Source organism: Canis lupus, chromosome 35 (assembly GCF_048164855.1).
Source record: "Canis lupus baileyi chromosome 35, mCanLup2.hap1, whole genome shotgun sequence".
Lineage (NCBI taxonomy): Eukaryota > Metazoa > Chordata > Mammalia > Carnivora > Canidae > Canis > Canis lupus.
Window position 1 is genome coordinate 2,003,617 of NC_132872.1, and position 23,737 is coordinate 2,027,353.

General features: G+C 37.7%; 1 protein-coding gene across 3 annotated transcripts in view; it reads left to right on the plus strand.

Annotated features, from left to right (window-relative positions):
* The window catches only part of PCYT1A (phosphate cytidylyltransferase 1A, choline), a 50,994-nt gene that overhangs the window by 22,201 nt on the left and 5,056 nt on the right, over positions 1–23,737 (plus strand). For all 3 annotated transcript variants that reach the window (XM_072812555.1, XM_072812556.1, XM_072812557.1), the window contains exons 3-8: positions 12,157–12,256; positions 17,015–17,131; positions 18,365–18,516; positions 20,661–20,739; positions 21,375–21,517; positions 23,418–23,606. In XM_072812555.1, coding sequence (XP_072668656.1) covers positions 12,157–12,256; positions 17,015–17,131; positions 18,365–18,516; positions 20,661–20,739; positions 21,375–21,517; positions 23,418–23,606 — 780 coding nt within the window. The remainder of the gene's footprint in view (positions 1–12,156; positions 12,257–17,014; positions 17,132–18,364; positions 18,517–20,660; positions 20,740–21,374; positions 21,518–23,417; positions 23,607–23,737) is intronic.

The following is a 23,737-nucleotide window of genomic DNA, read 5'->3' on the forward strand; positions in this document are numbered from 1 at the left end:
ATACGTAATGATAATATATGTCATTGTTAATAAAATGAAACCCATCTTTTAAAATTCCAGTGAAAGGATTATATGTTTCTGTGTTTTCTTTACCCATGTTGACCATTCGCCATTGATCAAACTGCAGTTTCCACTGGTTAGTTCTGGAGCTTTGTGTAGTGCAAAGGGAAAAACATTTTTACTCTGACACAATTAATATTTGTTCCAAATCAGTACTCTATCTTGAGCAATAAAAGCACTTGGACTCCATCAATAGGAGGCATATGCTTTAGGCCTGATATTGATGATGATATTGACGGTAGGGGCAAGTGTATTCGTTTCCTATTGCTGCTTAACAGCACTAAATTTAGTGGCCTAAAACTATACAGATATTATCTGATAGTTGTGGAGGTCAGAAGTCTGAAATGGGTTTCAGAGGACTATAATCAGTGTCAATAGGACTGGAGGCTCTAAGGGAGAATCTGTTTTTTTCAATCTGTCTTTTCCAGCTTTTAGAGGCTGCCCTCATTGCTTTCCTCGTGGTGCCAGCCAACAAGCATATCACTCTGACTGCTGCTTCTGTCATCACATCTCACTGATTCTAACTTTTCTGCCTCCCTCATTCACTTACAAAGACCCTTGTGATTACATCGAACACACCTGAATAATCTGGGATAATCACCCTATTTCAGAGTCCTTTAATTTAATCATATCTGCAAAGCCACTTTTGCTATGTAAGGTAATTTGGTCACAGGTTCTAGAGACTAACATGTAGACATCTTTAGGGGATCATTATTCTATATTATTCTATACATTGTAGCAAGTATACTCAGAAAATCATTCAGCTGTAAACAAAACAGAACATTGTTAATTTTTGAATGTTTCTTAGAGAATTCAGGTTAAGGAGATCAGTGGTAAGCACCAATTCAGCAATCAGTCTTGGAGTAGGGACAAGTTATAACCAAGTAGGTGATACTTGTTGACAGTCACAATAGCCAGGGATAGAGCAAAATCTAAGTCAGTCTTAGTGGAATGGTCTCTGAAAAGACTTAAATTTATTGGTCCTTAGAATTTAGGAATTTCAATGCTTTTTTTTTTTTTTTAAGATTTTATTTATTTATTCATGAGAGACACACACAGAGAGAGAGGGGCAGAGACACAGGCAGAGGGAGAAGCAGGCTCCATGCAGGGAGCCTGACGTGGGACTCGATCCCGGGTCTCTAGGATCACACCCTGGGCTGCAGGCGGCGCTAAACCACTGCGCCACCAGGGCTGCTCGGAATTTCAATGCTTTAAATTACTTTGCTTTATATGTTCATGTCACAAATCAGTTGAGTGACTTGCTACTTATTGCACATTCCTCTCTAGTACACACTGGCTATTTAGCATGGGCTAATGGTCAAAGATTCACTCACCCAACAAGCTGTACCAACCCTAGTAAGGAGTGTCTGCTAAATAAACTCGTCTGTCATCTCCATTGTATACTTGTGTTTTCTATCTCTAATTCCTGTTTAGCTCTGTAGCAAAAGTAAAGATTTTTTTTTATAACAACTCTACTGAGATCATATAGTCCACCCATTTAAACTGTACAAGTCAGTGGTTTGGGGCATATTTAGAGTTGTGCAACAGTCATCACAACCAGTTTTAGAGTATTTTCATCACCCCCCCAAAAAAGGTCCCATCCCCATTAGCAGTCACTTCACATTACCTCCTAACTTCCCCAGCCTCTTGAAACCACTCTTTCAGTATCTGTATTTACCTATTCTGGGGATGCCTGGGTGGCTCAGTGGTTGAGCGTCTGCCTTTGGCTCAGGGCGTGATCCCAGGGTTCCGGGATCAAGTCCCTCAATGGGCTTCCTGCTTGGAGCGTGCTTCTCCCTCTGCCTGTGTCTCTGCCTCTCTTTCTCTCTCTCTCTCTCTCTCTCTCTCTGTGTCTCTCATGAATAAGTAAATAAAATCTTAAAAAAAAAAAAAAAGATTTGCCTGTTCTGGACATTACATGCAAATAGGATACATACAATGCATAGTCTTGTGGCTGGCTTTTTTTGCTAAGCATGATTTCAAGATTCATTAGTGTTGTAGGCATGTATTAGTACTTCATTTCTTTTTGTTGACATCTAATAATCCATCACTATCCATATAATATTCCACATACCACATTTTACTTACCCACTCCTTAGTTGACATTTGAGTTGACCAACCAAGATTTTATTACATAAAATGTGTCAACATGGCCAGAAGATGCTAGCAGTATAAATATAAATAAGACCTTCCCTTTGAGAGATGTGACCCTAAGATGGAGCTCAAAGCTCAGAAGAGGCTTTTTTTTTTTTCCAGGCAAAGGAGAGAGAAATTGGAAGGATCAGCAAATATTAGGTAGCTGGGTTGGTGGGTCAGAATGAATTGGAAAGAAGAGAGAAAAGAATTAAAGAGGAAAAATGAAAGGATAACTTTATGGCTAGTTTTTTTTATAAGTATAAAGAATTTGCTGATACAGATGTTTCTAAAGGTACAATAAAAAAATCACAAAAATATGGAGAATAAGACTTTTAGCCTATCTTAATATTTATCATATGTATGAATAAGTCACAAATTGGAAACAGTTCCGCTAATGGAGATAGAGCGCACAGTCTCATATATTGGGAAAATCTGTGTGCCAGTTGCTATGCATTGTAGGTGCAAAGATGAAAAGATGACCTTGCCCTTAAGAAGCTCACAGACAGGGGAAATCAATAAATAATTAAGATACAGAATGAGGGGTGCCTGGATGATTCAGTAAGTTAAGCATCCAACTCTTGGTTTTAGCTCAGCTCATGATATCAGGCTTGTGAGTTTGAGCCCCATGTCAGGCTCTGTGCTGAGCATGGAACCTGCTGAGAATTCTCTTTCTACCTCTCCCTCTGCCCCTCCCCTGTTCGCATATTCTGTCTCTTAAAAAAAGAAAAAAAGATAGAAAATGAAAAGGGGCAAGTAGAAGAAAGTTAGAGGTACAATGGCTGCCTAGAGGAGCAACAGATTAACTTTGATCTAGGGGTAGAGATAGTGGTTTTGGAAAAGCTTCATTGAGGAGATTATTTCTGAACTGAACTTTGAAGGATAAATAGGAATTCAAGAAATGAACAAGGGGCGCCTGGGTGGCTCAGTTGGTTAAGCATCTGACCCTTGATATCAGCTCAGGACTTGATCCCAGGGATGTGAGTTTGGCTCCATGCTAGTTGTGAAGCCTACTTTAAAAAAAAAAAAAAAAATAATAATAATAATAATAATAATTTATCCAAGAAATGGACAAGAGATAGAATACAAGTTCAAGTGTGAAATAATAGTATGTTTAGTAAACCATGAGTAATATTACTAGCGTTTAAAGTTCAGAAAAATAACCTGCAATACATAGGTAAGCAAGGGCCTGATTATAAAGGATCTTGTATTCTTTGCTAAGGAGTTTAAATTTTATCCTTTGGATAATGTGATCAGATTTGCAATTTAGAAAGTCGTCTTGATTGTTTGGGGAAGGATAATTTGAAACAAGGATTGACAGAAACCAAAGGTCTAGTTGTGAGATTGTTGTAATGATCCAGATTGGATATAATGAGAATTTAAACTGAAATTTTAAGGAATAAAATAGACAATTCTTGGAAACTTGTAAAGGATGAGAGGTGTTGAAGATGACTCCTAGATTTCAGTCTTAGGTAGATTGTGTAGATGGGGTGCTTCTTACTTAATGTAGAAATACAGAAAGAAGAGCTGGGTTAGGAGAAAGGTGATGGGTTTAATTTAGTACAAGTTCAACTTACAAGTCTAGGAGAGGGACACCTGGTGGCTCAGTGGTTGAGTGTCTGCCTTCAGCTCAGGGTGTGATCCCCGGGTCCTAAGATTGAGTCCCACATTGGGTTCCATTCAAGAAGCCTGCTTCTCTTGCTGCCTGTGTCTCTGCCACTCTGTGTGTGTGTGTCTCAAGAATAAATAAATAAAATCTTAAAAAAAAAATCTTAGGAGATATCCAAATACTGGTTAGATAGATGAGCTCATTGTTTACATTCATTGAAATGGCAGTAGGAGTCAGGGAGAATTGTTTTCTTTTCTCCCTCTCTCCCCTCTTTTCTTCCCTCCCCCAGGGAGTGGAATCTTTTTGCTCTTTTCCTTATCCTTTCTTTCTCATACCATGTGGTATTCCTTTTTACTTTACAGCCAGCCTTTCCTTTAACATTATGGAAAAAAATTGGATCTCAGTAAGACCTATTACCATTTATGCAGCATGTTTGGTAAAAGGGAAATGTTCCTCTGTGTCGTTCTGAAAGCTTTTGCTGAAAAATGTTTAAGAATCCTTGGAAATAGAGTACTAGGAAGCCAGTATCAAATAATGGTGTTACTCTGAGTTATTTCCATTTCCTATTCCTAAGGATGCCAGAATCTCTTCTCTTTCACTGGAATTTGGAGGAATATGTAGTTAATATATGTGAACATAATCAGGAAAAGTTTTTATGATAGCAGTATTGCATTCAGAAAATCATTCATAATTTGGGGATGATGATCATTAATCATAATATCAGTTATAATTTATATAGAATTAGAAACTTTATATAGCATCTAGAATCTAACCTCTTAGATTAATACAATTTAGTTAATTTTGTTGGCATAATGAAACCTGTGTTCCACAGAACAGGAGAGAAAACGAGCTCATGTTGATGATGACCCAAACTTGTTGAGTGCCACTATATGTGAAACATTATGGTAGTTACTTACTTGCATATGGTCTTTTATTTAATCCTTGTAGTTCACCTTATAGGGCAGGTATTTTCCATTTTATAGAAGATGAAAGCTGTGATTCCATAGCTATTAAGTAAGTGATAGAATTGGGATTTAGATCTAAGTTTTTTCAAGTTGCAATCTATGCCCTTTCATTTATGCTTCACAACCAGATAGTCAAATGACTTGAAAATAATATTCTGTAAGATTCCCTTGAGGTTAAAATGAAGGAGGTATGTTTTAGGAGAATTAAGTAGAAATACTTAGTCCTACTTTTATAAGGCTTAGCTTCTAGAAACACTTTTTAGAAAGATATTTTTAGAAATACTATTCATTCTAACTGGAGGCAACTCTAGACAGAGAAAGATTTTGCTGATCTGTTGTAGTTGAACCTTAGGTTTCATTTTCTATACTTAGGAGGAATTGAAACCTTAGCCAGGAGGGACATCTGCATTTGCCTTCTGCCTTGGAACATACATAGTATACAGAGAAGATTGAAGAAACAGTTATTAAAGATAGGACATTAAAAAAAAATTTTTTTTAGGAACTCCTGGGTGGCTGAGGAGACGCTCAGTGGTTGAGCGTCTCACTTCGGCCCAGGGCATGATCCTGGGGTCCTTGGATCGAGTTCCACATTGGACTCCCTGCATGGAGCCTGCTTCTTTCTCTGCCTGTGTCTCTGTGTCTCTCATGAATAAATAAATAAAAGCTTTAAAAAAATTTTTTTTAAATGTTCTATCTTTAATAACTTTCTTTTTATTTTAGACAGGAGGTAGGGAGGATAGAGGGAGAGAGAGAGAGAGGGAATCCCAAGCAGACTCTGTGCCGACTGTGGAGCCTAATATGAGGCTCGATCCTAGAACCCTGAGATCATGACCTGAGCCGAAATCCAGAGTTGGATGCTTACCTGACTGAGCTACCCAGTACCCCAAAAGATAGGATACTTAAATGAATCTTTTAATATTGAGATAAGATTCATATAACATAAAATTCACCATTTAAACCATTTTAAAGTGTACAATTCAGTGGTTTTTTAGTGTATTTACTATATTATGCATCCATCACCACTAATTCCAGAAAGTTTTCATCACCACAAAAAGAAACCCCATATCTATTAGCAGTCACCCCCTGTCCCCTCAACCTACTCCCTGGCAACCACTAATCCACTTTTTGTCTCTAAGTATTTATTTGTCTATTTTGGACATTTCATATAAATGGAATCATTCATACAGTATGTGGCCTTTTGTATCTGGCTTTTTATATTTAACATACCGTTTTCAAGGTCCATCCAGGTGGTAGCATGTATTAATACTGCATTCCTTTTCACAAGTGAATTATATTACATATAGAGGTGCCATTTTGTTTATCCATTCATTAATTGATGCACATTTTGATTGTTTCCACTTTCTGGCTATCATGAATAATGCTGTTATGAACATTATTCATGTACAGGTTTTTAAAAATATATATGTGTTTTCAGGGGCGCCTGGCTGGCTCAGTCAGTAGACCATGTAGCTTTTGATCTTAAGGTCATGAGTTCACTAGAGCCTACTTTAAAAAATAATAAAAAAAAAATCTGTGTTTTCATCCACTTGGTTATATACCCAGGAGTGTAATTTCAGGATCATTATGGTATTCTGTGTTTAACATTTTGAAGTTTTCCAAAGTTATGCACCAGTTTACATTCACAGCAGCAGTGTATGAGGGTTCCAGTTTCTCCACATTCTTGCTGTCAATGTTATTGCCTGTCTTTTTGCTCATAGCCATCCTAGTGGGTGTGAAGTGGTATCATTGTGGTTTTGATTTACTTTTCCATGATGACTAATGTTGTTGATCATCCTTCCACATGCTTTTTGGCCATTAGTATATCTTCTTTGGAGAAATGTCAAGATCCTTTTGCTCCCTCCCATTTTGTTTTCCATGGCCTCACCTAGGATCTTTCATAGTTGCTCTTCCTAGACCTGTTAACTCAGCCTTCTCTAGGTTAATGTTTCTAGCTTGATCTAGGCTTAATACAGAACTCAGTAGTCCGGGGGATCTCTGGGTGACTGAGTGGTTTAGCACCACCTTTGGCCCAGGGTGTGATCCTGGAGACCCGGGATCGAGTCCCGTATTGGGCTCCCTGCATGGAGCCTGCTTCTCCCTCTGCCTGTGTCTCTGTCCCTCTCTCTCTCTCTCTCTCTCTGTGTCTCTCATGAATAAATAAATAAAATCTTGAAAAACAAAACAAAACAAAACTCAGTAGTTCCATTAGTCATTTGGTATTGCTCTGGTACATTTCTCACAGCAGCTATTCCACATATTTCCTACTTTCCTCAAGCATCCAATCTCATTTCAAACTACCTGTTTTTCATAGGACATTTTTTTCCCATAGGACATTTATGTCCTTCTTACTATACTGTTAAAATCAAGGACATCAGATACACATTTGTGTATCTTTCCTCCTTTACATCTAACATTGTCCTTTTATCACCTTTCATTCTGCTTTTAGAAAACGGTGGTCTTTCTTATTTCTGAGGCTAATACTTTCCCCACTGCTTTCTTTTGAAGCCGTTTCCTGCCATTTCTTTAGACTCTTCTTTCTTCCTTAGATATCTATTTTTTCCTTCTCGATATTTTCAATCCCTTTGGCTCCTTTTCCTCTGTCTTTGACATGTACAGATCTCCTTAACTTAAAAAAAAAAAAAAATGCCACTAGATCTTCCTAAGTACATTTCAGTTTTTCTCATTCCTTTTATGGATGCACATCTCTACTGAGAGATTATTACTAATCTATTTCCTTTTCGTCTAATTTTCTTAAAGGCACTGGTGTTCTTTTATTAATATATTCTAGAAGATCTCTTAATAGTCATTTGAATCTCCAAATTCAAAGACTTCTCAGTTCTCATTTTCTTTGATCTCAAGTCCTTTTTAAAAAAACTTCTGGGCAGCCCCGGTGGCTTAGCAGTTTAGCACCACCTTCAGCCCAGGGTGTGATCCTGGATATCCGGGATCGAGTCCCAGCATGGAGCCTGCTTCTCTCTCTCTCTCTCTCTCTCCCTGTCTCTAATAAATAAATAAATAATCTTTACAAAAAAAAAAAAAAAAAAAAAAAAAAACTTCCCCATTCCTGCTACTGATACTACAATCTTATTTTTCTTCAGTTCAAAAATTCATTGTAAATGCTTCTTCTCAAATTCAAATGACAACTTTTTTTCTTTTTACCATGTCCTAGCCATTCTTCCTTCACAAAGTTCATTTTCTTCTCCCAATAATAATTCTTGAACTGGTCTAAGTATGCAAAATAATAATAATAGTAAATAATAATAAAGTGGCTCCCTGTGGGGGGAAAACACTGAAATGTAGCATTTGCCAATTTCTGTGGCTGAGTTCAGACTACCAATGATTTAATAACTGCTCCATAAAATTCCTGAATACTTAACAGGCAACTCCAGTACACCATTACTGATAACTTTCAGAGACACAATAAAGCTCATCTTTGAGCTACATGTACTATTGTTAATAAACACTTTTTTTTCTATTTGTCTTACAGATTTTTACCTGATTTATATATAAATATATATGCTTTATTGAGAGATAATTCACTACCAGTATAATTTACATGCCCATTTAAAGTGTGCAATCCAAGCAGCCCGGGTGGCTCAGCGGTTTAGCGCCACCTTCAGCCTGGGGCATGATCCTGGAGACCCGGGATTGAGTCCCACGTCGGGCTTCCTGCTTGGAGCCTCCTTCTCCCTCTGCCTGTGTCTCTGCCTCTGTCTCTCTCTCTCTGTCTCTCCTGTCTCTCATGAATAAATAAATAAATCTTTTAAAAAAATAAATGGAATCATACAATAAGTGGTCTTTTGTGGCTAGCTTCTTTCACTTAGCATGTTTTCAAGATATCAGGATCCATGTTGTAGCATGTATCAGTATCACATTCTTTTTTATACCCAGGTGTCATTTGTTTTCCTGAAGTATAACTTATATAAAGTATAGTGCATAAACCTTAAGTGTATATAAACCTTAAGTATAGTGTATAAACCTTAAGCTCAATAAATTTTTATGTATGTATATATCCATGTAATCACCAGTATTCCCAGAAGACTCTCACATCCCTGCTTGTCATTATCTACTTTCCCTAAACTCCCTCCTTTTCCTGTGGCTTCTAGTCATCATCAATTAGCTTTGCCTGTTTTTTAGCTTTATATAGATAGAATCATAAATTTATTATTTTGTGAATACCATATGCTTTTAGAAACACAAACTACTGTTAAGCAACTATTTGAGTACTAACTTCTAGAGGATAAATTGTCTTCTCTAATCTGTAGAGAAATCTCTATTAACTACAGAAAACTATATTTTTGGGTCCTCGGTCTATTCTTATCTCCTTTAAAAATGTTCTTAAAAATGATAACACACACAATGTACCCATGTCTCCTAAAAATGAATGTTTTCTCTTATAACTTTAGCGTATCTTAAACTAAACTTATAAGTGTTTTTTAAAAAGAAATTTTTTTTTAAGATTTATTTCTTTTTAGAGAGAGAGTGTGTGTATGGTGGGGAGGGACCGAGGAAGAGGGAGAAAGAGAATCTTAGGCAGACACCCTGTGAGTGGGGAGTCTGACATGGAGCTTGATCTCATAATCCTGAAATCATGACCTGAGCTGAAATCAAGAGTTGGATGCCCAACTGACTGAGCCAGGTCCCCCCAAAAGAAATCTGTTTAAATTGTAAAACCTAATCTTAATATTTTTTTAAGATTTTATTTATTTATTCATGAGAGACACACAGAGAGAGAGAGAGAGAGAGGCAGAGACACAGGCAGAGGGAGAAGCAGGCTCCACGCAGGGAGCCCGACGCGGGACTTGATCTCGGGTCTCCAGGATCACACCCTGGGCTGAAGGCAGTGCTAAACTGCTGAGCCACCCAGGCTGCCCTAAAACCTAATCTTAAAGGGGTATCTGGGTGGCTCAGTCAATTGAGAGGCTCAGTCTTGGTTTCTGCTTGGATCATGATCTCATGGCGAACCTGCAGTCAGGTTCTGCACCCAGTAGGGAGCCTGCTTGAGGATTCTCTCCCTCAGCCCCCTCCCCCGACTCACACTTGTTCTCTCTCAAATAAATAAATCTAAAACCCAATCTTTAAAAATTCATCCTTATCTAAAAATAAAACAGTGTTTTCCTAGTGCCTGGATTCAGCCCAATCATGATGTAATCTGTTTAGAATTAAAAATTTTAAGCAGACATCACTATAACCCAACAAAAATTAAAAGAATTATAAGAGAATATGAACAACTAAACACCAAAAGTTTTGACAATTTTTTTGTTTTTTTTTATAAATTTATTTTTTATTGGTGAGTTTTGACAATTTAAATGATATAGACATTCCTAGAAAGAGGCAAATTACCAAAAATAACCCAAAATGAAATAGAAAATCTGAATGGACCTATCCCAGGTTAAAAAAAAAAAAATCAAATTAGTCTCTAAAAATCTTCTCACAAAGACAATACCAGTCCCAGATGCTTTATTGGTGAATTCTTTCAAACATTTGAGGAAGAAATAGTTTCCTATTTTGAAGAGTTTCAGAAAAGAGAGAATACTTTCTATCCCACTTTATGAAACCAAACATCAAAGCCAGGCAAAAATAAAGCACAAGAAAAGGAAACTATTGTTCAAAATTTCTCACAAACTTAGATGCAAAAGTCCTTAACAATATATTAACAAATTAAATTCAGGAATATATAAAAAGATTTATATAGCATGACCAAGGGGGATTTCACTCTGGAATACAAAGCTGGTTTAACATCCTAAAATCAATTTAATCTAATATACCATAAGTAACAAAGAAAAGGCATGTGACAAAATCCAAAACCTACTTATAAGACAAATTGCAACAAATTGCAAAAAGAAGGGCCAATTCCTCAGTTTTATGATAAACGACATCCACAAAAGCCCAACAGTTAACAGAATATTTAGTGGTAGAAAATTTCATAGATCACCCCTAAGATTGGGAAAAAGGCAAAGATACTTGTCCTTGTTACTTCTTTTCAACATTGTGGTAGAGATTCCAAGTAAGGCAATAAAGGATAAAAAGGAAATTAAAGACATCCAGATTGGTAAGGAGTAAATAAAACGTCTTTAGTCACAGATAACATGATCTCATATGTAGAAAATCCTAGGGAATCTATCAAAGTGCTAGAACTAATAATTGAGTTTAGTAAAGTCAAGGACATAAGGTCAATATACAAAAATCATCTGAAATTACACACACAGATGCAACATTTGCACATATAAATCAGTTTGCATTTCTATATACTAGCAAGGAACTGGGACGCCTGGGTGGCTCAGTGGTTTAGGACCTGCCTTTGGCCTAGGGCCTGATCCCAGAGTCCCAGGATTGAGTCACACACAGGGCTCCCTGCGTGGAGCCTGCTTCTCTCTCTGCCTCTATCTCTGCCTCTCTCTCTGTCTCTTGTGAATAAATGAATAATAAAAAAAATACTAGCAAGGAACAATCCAAAAATAAAAGCAATTCCCTTCAAAATAGCATCAAATAAAATATTAAATTTAACAAAAACTCTTAAGTCTTTCCTCTACAGAGGAAAGAGCATTCTTGCCTTCTTTTTTTTTTTCACAAAGGTTTTATTTATTTATTTGAGAGAGAAAGTGCCAGTGAGAGAAAAGAGCACAAACAGGGGGAGGAAGGACAGAGGGAGAGGGACAAGGAGGCTCCCCACTGAGCAGAAAGCCCAACAGGGCTTGATCCCAGGACCTGGGATCAGGACCTGAGCCGAAGGCAGATGCTTAACCCACTGAACCATGCATTCTTATTTCATCTTTGCCTCTGAGTAATTGCATATAATTCATATGCAGTAATTCATATAATTCAAGTTTCTTTGAACCTTGTTTTCCTCACCTTTAAATTGAGAATTATTGTACTTCTTGCCTCACAGGGCTGTTATGAGCATTAGAACATATCTACAGTGTAAAGGATTATACAATGATAATCATACTTTAATAAAGCATACAAGTGCCGTTTGCCTTCCTTAGTTGACGTGGTGTGAAAATGTACTTAAAAACCTTGGCAATTTCATTACGTAGAACAGGGTCGGATGTTCTGCTGTAGGGCAAAGGAGCCATTATTCTGGACCCAGTTAGTTGGGATTATGCTTAGTTTCCCAGCCACCTTGCTCAGTGTTACCCCAAATCATCAGCAAGGCACTTATTTATCTTCCATATCATGATTTACCAATTTAATAATTTGGTAAAAGGTTGCAACTCTCACTTGTCATTTTGAAATTCTTTTTTTTTCTTTTGTATGTTACAGTTTTAGGAGGAATCTAATCACCAACATATTGAATAACTGATTGTACTTTAAAGCTGCCATGTTTTTAGTATTTCAGTCTGTACCATTGAATTTAACTTTCTTTTCCTTCACTTTCCTCTTCTTAAGGGCTTACAGCAGCCAGCTCCTTTTTCTGATGAAATTGAAGTAGACTTTAGTAAGCCCTATGTCAGGGTAACTATGGAAGAAGCCAGCAGAGGAACTCCTTGTAAGTAAATGCCTAATTATTTTGTTGTTTTACTCTTGTTTGTAGCATTCAGTTGTACTTTATCAAATATAAATGTACTTTTTATATTCTTTTCTCAGTTTACCTGTAAAGGCTAGTTGGGGGGCAGTTTCCACCCATCTCCCAGCTATTCTATTTGGGAAGATAACTGTATTCCATAAAGTTTCATTTTTTCTTATTATTATAAACTTGTTTCCTAGGATGTTGTTACAGCTAAGAGCTATAGTTGTACACACTTGCTTCCTGGGCTACTGTAAATAGCTATGAGGTATAGTGGAACAGAGATATAATAGGATATGAGGCCAAGCTGAATTAAAATCTTGTCTGTTTTTTACAAAGGTCCAAATAATATGTCAGGATGTCATATTTTTAATAACCTTCAGAATTGTCCTCCAGATCTCCCTTTCTATAGGTTACTACCCTAGCTATGATGCTGTTGATTTATAGAGGACAAAAATATCCTAAGTGGGGAGATGCTTATCACTTAACTTTACTGATACAATTTTTTAGGATTTTTTTTCCAAAGACTCACTTTATTATTTTTAAACCCTGTTTCTCTATTTGCATGCCTAGTTTACATCATTAATTAGCAATTTTTGACTACATGAATTATTAAGATGTGTTCTAGATACTCTTCCTGTTTTGGACAAGTAGCTTTAGGGATCATCCTAAAGAGAAACTTCCTTGAGTGTTAGGAATACAAAGTCCTATAGGTAGCTGTCCGTACTTATTCCACAAATCTATGCATTTCCAGTGTGTAGAAGGTATTTGTGATTACTTCTTAATCACATACTTAATGTGTTAGTATGTTTGCTCTCGGTTGTAATTGAAGAGTAGGGAAATATGAGTAGACATGAATACTGGACAATTTCAGGCAGGGATCCCAATACTCCTTAGCTATATCTTGGCTATATGGAGCATAGTTTCTGAGTCCTCAGAATTCCAGAGAATGCTTTCTTTTTACAGAAGTGTTTAGCTGTAGCTTATATTGATCACAAACCTTCTGACTCACAATAAGGTTATTTTGGGCTTGGGCTTGGCTCCCCTTGAGTAATAAGCAGGCCAACGGGGCACGGTAAAATGACAACAAAACAGTGTAGTGGTGGCAGGTCAAATTTCACAATGCCATCAAACAGTTCAAGGATCACGTTCAGATGTGATAATAGAGCCTGTTGAAGGCAAGATCTTTGCATATGCTCTCTAATAACACACATTCAGAATGCAGTACCTCACCCAGATCTGATTGCATTAGCCATATTACCCAGCTTTTTGCTAATCTATCCACAAAGATCACTGTGGTACATAAAATGTATGTGTGTACATATGTACTATTCCCAAGATTTAAAGCTTATAATTAACAAGCACTAACTAATCTAATGTTTAAAATTTTAGAATTAATAGAATTTTATAAATAAGTCATTTTTGAGATATCCACTGTGTATCATCTCTTCGTTATATACATGAAGATATTGAAGTTCATAAAAACTAAGAAGTGAAAGCTCCCCTATAGTAAAACAAATGATAGTGATAGAATTGAAACTAAAATCTTAAGTTTTTGCATCTTTGTGTTCTTTTTACCCTGGAGTGATGCTGCTCTTTTTAGACATTAACTGTAAATAATAAAGAACCATCGGCAAATTGATTGCATTTTAAGTGGAACAAAAAGTCACAGATTAACTTGTAAAGTTTGCTGGTCTAATTTATCTCCAGTTTTTCTCCTATATCTCGTTCCGTCTGTCCAGTCTTATGTTAAATAACCAAGTGTCTGTTCATGCCAGTGTTGGACAAGGAGTAAACCAATAAAGAATCTACACATGCCATAGTTCATGAATTTTAAACCAATAACTAGTACAAGGGGCATCCCTCCCCCCCATGTTTTCACTAGGGAGGTTAAGGGAATACAAGAAAGGAGTTGGTATAATCTGGGAAAAAACTCACTACCCAGAGAAAAAACAAATACAGCTTGAGAGATGAAAAGCTTATTTCTTTTGGAAGATGAAAGAAAAAAGTCAGCTATATGTTTTCTAGGAGAAAGGAAAAAAGGCAAAATCTGAATGGCAATGGAATCTGTTACGGACAAAATGTTTTGGTGATAGATATTTGAGAGAATATATCAAAAGATACAGTAAACTGAAACACAGGTCTGTTCTGCCTAAAAAAGAGCATATATTTATTTAGCCAGCAGTAGTGCAAGGCCCATAATTTATACAAATCAGGACCATTTTGAAAATGAAAGAGGGTTGCACTTAACACTATGTGAGACAACATATAAATCAGGGTTTGGGTGGCCATCCTGGCCAGTTAGCCACTTGGTAAGAGAATAGATAACTTGTGCTTTGTCCCTACATTTTCTCATTTAACAGTGGCCCCTCCTGGCCATTTGTTTACTATATTAGCCTGGATTTGCTAAAGACTTGGCGGGAGGCAAGTCATGGGGAATTGAGAATTTGGGTGGCTGGGGAAACACTGAAGAAGGCAAGAAGTATGTCTGGAGATGGTCTGATAAAGGGTTTGGTGGTGACTTGGCCTGATACGGAGAATTCACGCTGGCAAACAGCCAGTTGATCAACAGCATTCTGTACTATTTCCGCCATCCTGTAAATGTGTTTATGGAGCTAAACCCACCTCCCCATCTTGCTCTGCCCCTTTGACACTATTGTCAAAGAAACAATAACAAAATATTCTTAATTTTTGTATTCTATGCTTTATCTTTTAGGATAAAAAAAAGTACGATCATAGTCATGCTGATTTGTTTCAGAAAGATAGAAGTATGTTAGTTACTTTGTGGTCATGATTTCTAGGATGTACAAGACAGATTATTTTCCTCAGATTTTGTTTTGTTTTATAAATAAGGAAACTGAGTCTTACAGTGGTTAAGATTACAGAGGAAGGAGGCTGGTTATTAAGTTGGAACTGTAACCTTTCTGACTCTTAAATATTTTATATTATTTGTTTTTCATTATATTGGCAGATCTGTTTTATTTAAAAATTTTATTTCCTGTATTATAAAACCAACACATTCCCATGGCCTAACATTCATAAAGTACAAACAGAGTACAGAGTGAAATTATCACTATCTCACAGCCACCCAGTATCCCTCCCTCCCACCCTTATAGTAGGTGTATCATGGTACATTCAGTCCTTCCAATGATATTTAGGTTGTTTCCAAATTTTATTATTATAAACTGTGTTGCAATGAATAACATACATATTTACAAATACATCTGTGAGTTAAATTCCTAGAACTGGAATAGTTGGACCATTGTAGAAGATAAGAAAAGATCTGATGACTTTAGGTACTTTGCAGAAAAAAAAGGGTAAAAGCATTTATTTGTCTTTTGAGATATTGTCTAATTGCACCTTTTTTTTTTTTTTTTTTTTTAAGATTGAGAGAGAGCTAGAGGGGGAGGGGCAGAGGGAGAGGGAGAAGCAGATTCCTCACTGAGCAGGGAGCCCAAGGAGGGGCTTGATCCCAGGACCTCAGGATCATGACCTGAGCCAAAGGCAGAGTCTTAACCAATGAGCCACCCATGTACCTCTCTAATTGCCCTTCTTAAAAATTGTACTAATTTTATTTCTATCACCAGTGTATGATTCCTCAGTTTAAAAGCTACAGTTTAAAGATATCTGGAAAGAGAAGTCCACATACCTTCTGAGAACCAGTTTTCTCCCCCTTGATTCATTGTCTTCAAGATAGGAGGGAGAAGATGTATCTTATCCCTACCTTCAGTATGGTATATTTGATGAGGCTCCCCTTCTTTCCCAGAATGATGTAGCTGCTCTGTTATTTTCTGCTGCTATAGTGGAATACTCTTATTCACATACGGAAATATGTTACTAGGACTTGTTAGATTTATTATTTGAAACACGATGAACCATTATGTCAATTCCATTCTCAACGTATTTGTTTGGGTTTGGTATTAGTCTTGTACCCCTAGAGATCATTTCCTGGTCTTTCTTTCATAGTCCACTACTACTAAAAATAAATTGGCCATCTGTTTTCTATTATTCCTACTAAGGGAGAGGAGAAGAGGAAAAACTCTAATATAAAGTCCTATAATATTTATATTTGACTTTCAAATACTTAGTATATCACCCTCTACTGAGAAAGTATAACATCATGCTCGCTGTCCAGGAGAAATACTTGAAGGAATCCCATCTGTAACCACAGGTATTGAGGGTGAATCTGGGACTGAGAAGCAGTAAATTGGTAACCTACCCTTTTTCTCTATCTCACCGCTCTGGATCACTTCTTACTCACTGGGCAATTGAGGGGAGGTTTATTTTCAAAGCAAAGTTTAGTTATTAGTAATTAAGGTAGCCTGAAAATGAGAGAGCAAGCAGCCAGAGAATAGCTTAACTATACTCTTTTCAAACATGACTGAAATTTAAAAATAAGCTGAAGGTGAGGATTTTGAAGTTTAGGACACATATGTAACTGTTCCCATTCACTGACTTCTAACTTCAAGAAAAAGCAATCGTGAAATCCAGTTACAGAGCAGTTTGGTGAAATCAGGCTAACAGAGTCAATGGATGTGATGTCAAAAGGTCTTTGTAGCCAAAAAAATCTGTGATGTTACTCCTCACAACTCCAACCAATCCTTCCATTAGGGTGAATATCTAGAGAACACCTTGAGAGAGGGGTATGCAAGGATGGAACACAGTGCCATTTCCATTTGTCAAATAAGAGGTTTTGAATCTCAGTGTGGTTTTGTGATACATTCTTTCCTTTGGATTTAGGTGATCGGCCTGTGAGAGTTTATGCCGATGGAATATTTGACTTATTTCACTGTGGTCATGCCCGGGCTCTAATGCAAGCCAAGAACCTTTTCCCTAATACATACCTCATTGTAGGAGGTAAGAAAACATCTTATGACTTTAGGTGCTTTCCAGAAAAAAAATTATAGTAGCATTTTTCTCCTATTGTAACATAAATACTGGTTTTTATTTTGGTTGTTTTTGTTTAGTTTTGTTTTTAATATTTTATTTATTTATTCATGAGAGACACATAGAGAGAGGCAGAGACATAGGCAGAGAGAGAAGCAGGCTCCATGCAGGAAGCCCAATGTGGGACTCGATCGCGGAATCCCGGGATCACACCCTGAGTCAAAAGCAGATGCTCAACCGCTGAGTCACCCAAGCGTCCCCTTATTTTGGTTTTTAAATAAGAGATATAGAATAGCCTCTCTAAAACATGAAGTATATGAAGCTCCAAGCTCTTTGACATGAGATGTCCAGTTTTTATCTGTGTTTTTAGCTGTTTCTATTGCCTACTTAAGAACAGCATTTATTCTAGATTTCAGTTTATCATTTTTTTTTCTTTTTTAAAAATTTTTGTTTATTTATTCCTGAGAGAGAGAGGCAGAGACATAGGCAGAGGGAGAAGCAGGCTCCCTATTGGGAGCCTGATGTGGGACTCAATCCCAGGACCCTGGGATTATGACCTGAGCAAAAGGCAGATACTCAACCACTGAGCCACCCAGGCGCCCCTATCTTTTTTTTTTTTTTTTTTAAGATTTTATTTATTTATCTGAAAGAGAGGGGGGTAGGGGTGAAAGAAGCAGAAAGGGAGAGAGAGGGACAAGCAGACTCTGTGCTGAGCCTGGAGTCTGACTCGGGGCTCAATTCCAGGACCCTGAGATCATGACCCAAGCTGAAACCAAGAGTTAGATGCTCAACTGACTGAGCCACTTAGGCATCCTTCAGTTTATCATTTTGAATTAGCTGAAGTACAGAAGTCTGTTAAGCAAATGTGATGTGGTCCAGTACAGTCTTAGGAAAATATAATAAAACATTTTTAAAAACTTAAGTGATGCAGAAATTCACAACAGGTTAATTTCAAAGGGACCTTAGTCCCTTGTTGTATCCTCTCCTCTCCAAAGTGTGAACATACTATTTAGTGAGTATTGTTCCTGAAAGTGTATCTTGGATTAGGAAAAGCATTGTTACCCCAGACTGAGCTATATCCAGAAAATCCTTCTCTAGGTGGGGCGATTGGTTACAGTTCTAGGAAATGGGAGAGATTGGTGACTAAGGAATGGTTAAGCAAAGGGGACTTGGACTTACAACTTTATGATGTGGTGAACTCAGTTTGCAGTGATGAGCTTACACACAACTTCAAAGGCTTCACGGTGATGAATGAAAATGAGCGCTATGATGCAGTGCAGCACTGCCGCTACGTGGATGAGGTGGTGAGGAACGCCCCCTGGACCCTGACGCCGGAGTTCCTGGCTGAACACCGGGTAAGATGCTGAGCATGCGTTCCCATCCCTGTTCTGGAACCCCCCAGCTCTCATGACTTCTGGGACTTGGAGTACTTTTCTGCTACCCTTATTTTATTTCTGCCTTCTATGTACTTTTCATATAGAAGAGATGACAGTGATATGACGACTACTGATATTCATACTACTAATGACATTTATATCCCTAACATTTATATGGGATTTGGTGGTTTATAAGCACATTTCCATACACTATATTTCATTTGCTCCCCAAAACAGTCTTATTGGGTAGCTATTATTTCTACTTTACATATGAGAACAGAGCCAGAGAAACCAAATAACCTGATCCAGGATACATTCTAGCAAGGCTAGAAATTGAACTCTTCAGGTAAGTGATTTTTATACCCCCACACTGTGGATGTGTCCATCCTCCTAACATACCAGTCCTTTAGGATATGCAGAGCCTCAGTTATGCTCCCAAGGAAATAAGACATAAACACAGACTTTTCTTGTATTGACTGAAATCTAGTTTTAGGGCTTTGATTTTGGGCTAGAAGCTGTGTGGGATCAGAAACCAAGAGGTTTCGGGCAGCCTGGGTGACTCAGCGGTTTAGCTCCACCTTCAGCCCAGGGCGTGATCCTGGAGGCCAGGGATCGAGTCCCACATCGGGCTCCTTGCATGGAGCCTGCGTCTCCCTCTGCTTGTGTCTCTGCCTCTCTCCCTCTCTCTCTGTCTCTCAGGAATAAATAAATAAATAAATAAATCTTTAAAAAAAGAAAAGAAAAAGAAACTGGGAGGTTTCTCATTTTTACTCACTGAGCTACAATTGTAAAATAAAACCCCTCACCTCCTTTTAATTTTCATGTGTTAAAGAAACAGGTTTCCTATAAAAGGCAGGTATAAAAGGTGAGGATTTATTAGGTCAGGTCCAAGGCCCCGCTCCTAAGGTTGAAGAACCAGCAAGCAAGCATATTGTCAGTTCTCAGGAGGAGTGTGTGGAATGTTAAAGGTGAGTTGTTCAATGAGGCAGAAAGAACAAAAGTAGTCAAAGTGCTTCAAAAGCAATATTTGGGGGTAGACCTGAAGCTAGAGGATATTTGTTAAGACCATATCAATACTTGGCAGCCAGTGGTACCAAAAGTGATGAATAAGATTATTCTCAGCAACGCAGCCAGGCCGGCCCAGGCACAAGAGGTTAAAGGAAGTTTTAACTTCCCTTTTCTCCTTGTTAGCAGTGTATCCTCAACCAGTATTCTTATTTGCCCACCATTGTTATTTTCACTTTGTTGCCTATCAATCCCTGACAGATTGTTCATAGGTAATCAGGATATTAGCCAAGAGTCTCTGACACAGTCCTGATTGGCATCCTTCAGAGTACAGTGGCTTCTGGGAATTGGATATAGTCGTGTTAGCAATTACATTAATGAAAGGAATATAGCCTACTCAGGAATGACTAAGTAAGGTTAGCATATCTCTCTGAAAGATTCTTGATCCCAGTGCTATTGATCTCTTCTTACTGTTGCAAAAGGTATTGACAGTAGTCAAATGATAGAGCCCAAGATCTGAAGGTCTTTTATGGCTTGGAGTTTTACATTCGTCAGGAGTATAGATGTTTCTATTCTATTTAAAGGGCTCCTGGTTGCTATTTTTATATTTCCACTCATCTCATGGACTGAGAGAGAAACCAGCTAAGGAAGAAGTGACCACCTCTTTTGCCTATTTTTAGAAACCCTTATTTGACCAATCCTTATAGACCCAGGAGGATGGGGTGATTTCCTTTCTTCTTTCCTCAGCTCTGGCTCAGGAACTAACTAACTAACTAACACACCAGCAAATCTTTCAGTCATTTACTACGGCATGGTGACTGGTGTGCAGTGTGAGGGTAGCACGTCTAGTAGACCAGGAAAATTAGCTAAAAAAAGAAACTAGTCAACTTCATATTTATGAGTGATAAATAATTAGATTAGGTGGCTTGTGAATGAATCACAGAATTTATGAAGCAAAGCAAAGAGAGATTTTTTTAAAAAAAAAAAAAGGTCCATTTGAGGCCTGGCATCTCCTTGTCCTTTGTCTGGGTCTGGGAGAGTTTTTTCTGGGGGGAATATTTACTTATTCTTTCTGATGGCAGTGATCTTGGGTTTTAAATGATGTTTCCTTATTTCAGATTGATTTTGTAGCCCATGATGACATCCCTTATTCTTCTGCTGGGAGTGATGATGTTTATAAGCATATCAAGGAAGCAGGTGAGTAAGCTGATGTACATCCTCACTTTACGGAGTCTCAGGGGCAGCGACAGAGATTCAACATCGCTATGTTATAGAGGAAAATGTATACCTTAGAAATTCAACATCTACTTTCAGTTGCATATCAGATAAGAGGTTTAGGTGAGCATAGTACTGACATCCATCAATTCTCAGTCTAAACACCTAATTTTGATATCTCTTTTAAATTTTTTAAAAATATTTTATTTATTTATTCATGAGAGGCACACATACATACACACAGAGGCAGAGACACAGGCAGAGGGAGAAGCAGGCTCCATGCAAGGATGGATGTGGGACTCGATGCTGGGTCTCCAGGATCACACCCTGAGCTGCAGGCAGCACTAAACTGCTGTGCCACCAGGGCCGCCCTATCTCTTAATTTTAGGAAACTCTCCCTAGGCCCGTATTTTTCTTAATAATGGGGCCATATAGCTCCTCCCTTCCTTACTCCTAGTGTTAGATTCAGTCCTCCTCCTGTATGTCAGTATCTCCAAACTTCACTTAGTAATAGAAGATTATTTTTTGAGGAAAAGAATGTTGCTCCCAGTTTCCATCTAGTCCTACTGCCTGAGTTAACCAGAATGTCACAGTGTTTGTATATGTTCTTGGATTAGGCATGTTTGCTCCAACACAGAGGACAGAAGGTATCTCTACATCAGACATTATCACCCGAATCGTCCGGGACTATGATGTGTATGCCAGACGGAACCTACAGAGGGGCTACACGGCAAAGGAGCTCAATGTCAGCTTTATAAATGTGAGTTCCAACTTCATCCCAGACTTCCCTGGTCCTATAGGACACATGTTTGCTTCCCAATTCATCCGAGCTAAAGTTGCTTTTCAGTCTGCTGTAATTATCACTTCCAAAATTCAGTGAATGCCTCTTTGCTGATTACACTGTGCTAAGCTCTTTACAAAGAATAAAACAGAGGCATGCATTCTCTGCCTTTATGGTCTAGTATCAACACATTGATATAAAGACACACACCCAATTATGTAAGAATATGTAAGTTATGTAAAAAAAAAAAATATGTAAGTTACATAGTACAGTGTTTATGTCAAATATATTTAAAACAGCAGTTCTTGACCATTTTGTTTTTTGTTTTTTTTTTAATTGGATGGTCTTTGGAAAATCTAATGAAAGCTATAGATCCTGCCCCTGGGTAGATAGTGACACATTTTACATGCAATTTCTCATGGCATGTGGACCTACGTTTTAAAATTTTATTTATTTATTTATTTATTTATTTTTAAATTTTTAATTAATTAATTAATTGATGATAGTCACAGAGAGAGAGAGAGAGAGAGAGAGGCAGAGACACAGGCAGAGGGAGAAGCAGGCTCCATGCACCGGGAGCCCGATGTGGGATTCGATCCCTGGTCTCCAGGAACGCTCCCTGGGCCAAAGGCAGGTGCTAAACCGCTGCGACACCCAGGGATCCCCTAAAATTTGATTTATAAAAGCAAAGTCTATCTTAGCTTAAGATTGCATTTTATTTTTTTTAATTAATTTTTTTTAATTTTTTAATTTTTATTTATTTATGATAGTCACACACAGAGAGAGAGAGGCAGAGACATAGGCAGAGGGAGAAGCAGGCTCCATGCACTGGGGCCCGACGTGGGATTCGATCCCGGGTCTCCAGGATTGCGCCCTGGGCCAAAGGCAGGCGCTAAACCGCTGCACCACCCAGGGATCCCAAGATTGCATTTTAGAAACAAACTGCTATACATTTTGTATATAAATTGTATCTTAATAAAGTTGATTTTAAAAGAAGAAAGCTGTTCATTATATCTCCTACATAAGTGGTTTATCATATTCCCTTACCTGCTGCCATTTCTGTGAATTATGAATAGGTGAAGTGATTTCATCTAAATATGATTTATCTTTGTAGATAAACCCTAGCTCTTGTTAACGACCTACTACGAAATCTTTTTCAGGTGTTTAGAAATACCAAACCTATTTACTTCCCCCTTTATGATCTGGAAATTGTGTATGAAAAGACTTTTCCTTTGGCTAAACATCTTCCCCATCCCCAGAGGGTTCATACCGTTTTCTCTTCTGTTTAGAAAAGTTTGTAAGACCAAAAAGCATCATCCTCATTTTGCAAATGAGCAAACAGACCTCCAAATATTAAAAAATAAAACAAACAGCTCTTCTAAAGTCATAGAGTAAGCCAATGATAGAGGGAAAACAATCCAGTACAATAGACAAATTAAGTAAAAGATCTGCTACTTCAACCTATTATAGCTCTCTTATTCTTGGCAAATACTGTGCAATAATCCTGTGGCTCTTTATATATCTTCATCTAGAATGGGGTTTGGGTTATTTTGGGCATGTTTATGTTTCAAGTGTATGTTTTGTCTTTAAAAAATCTGACTTCATTTGGCTATATGCCCATCGGTTACTGAGCCTGCTTTATGTATTTAGTTCAGTTTGGGCTTCCAGAATGTTCAAATTATCACACTTTTGTGTAAGATGACCATCCAGTATATTTAATCTGTTATTATGCTAGAGAAACAAGGGATAGATTAGGGTGAAGTGAAAGTCTAATGATAGGAAGTCTAGTGTCAATAGAGTGCCAAAACTTTTTTTTTTCTCCTCTCTTTGGAATGGAGGTCAGAGTATTATTTCTCAAAACAATTAATTCTTTACTTAGGAGAAGAAATATCACCTGCAGGAGCGGGTTGACAAAGTAAAGAAGAAAGTGAAAGACGTGGAGGAAAAGTCAAAAGAATTTGTTCAGAAGGTCGAGGAAAAAAGCATTGATCTCATTCAGAAATGGGAGGAGAAATCCCGAGAATTCATTGGAAGTTTCCTGGAAATGTTTGGTCCAGAAGGAGCACTGGTATGTTCTTTCCTATTGGACAATTTTGGGAAGGAATTTCAGGAGAATTTAGGGAAATTCTCATGCTGTGGGAAGAATTATAGCATTGTAGAAAAGGACATCAACACTAAGAAGTTACCTAATCTGTTCCT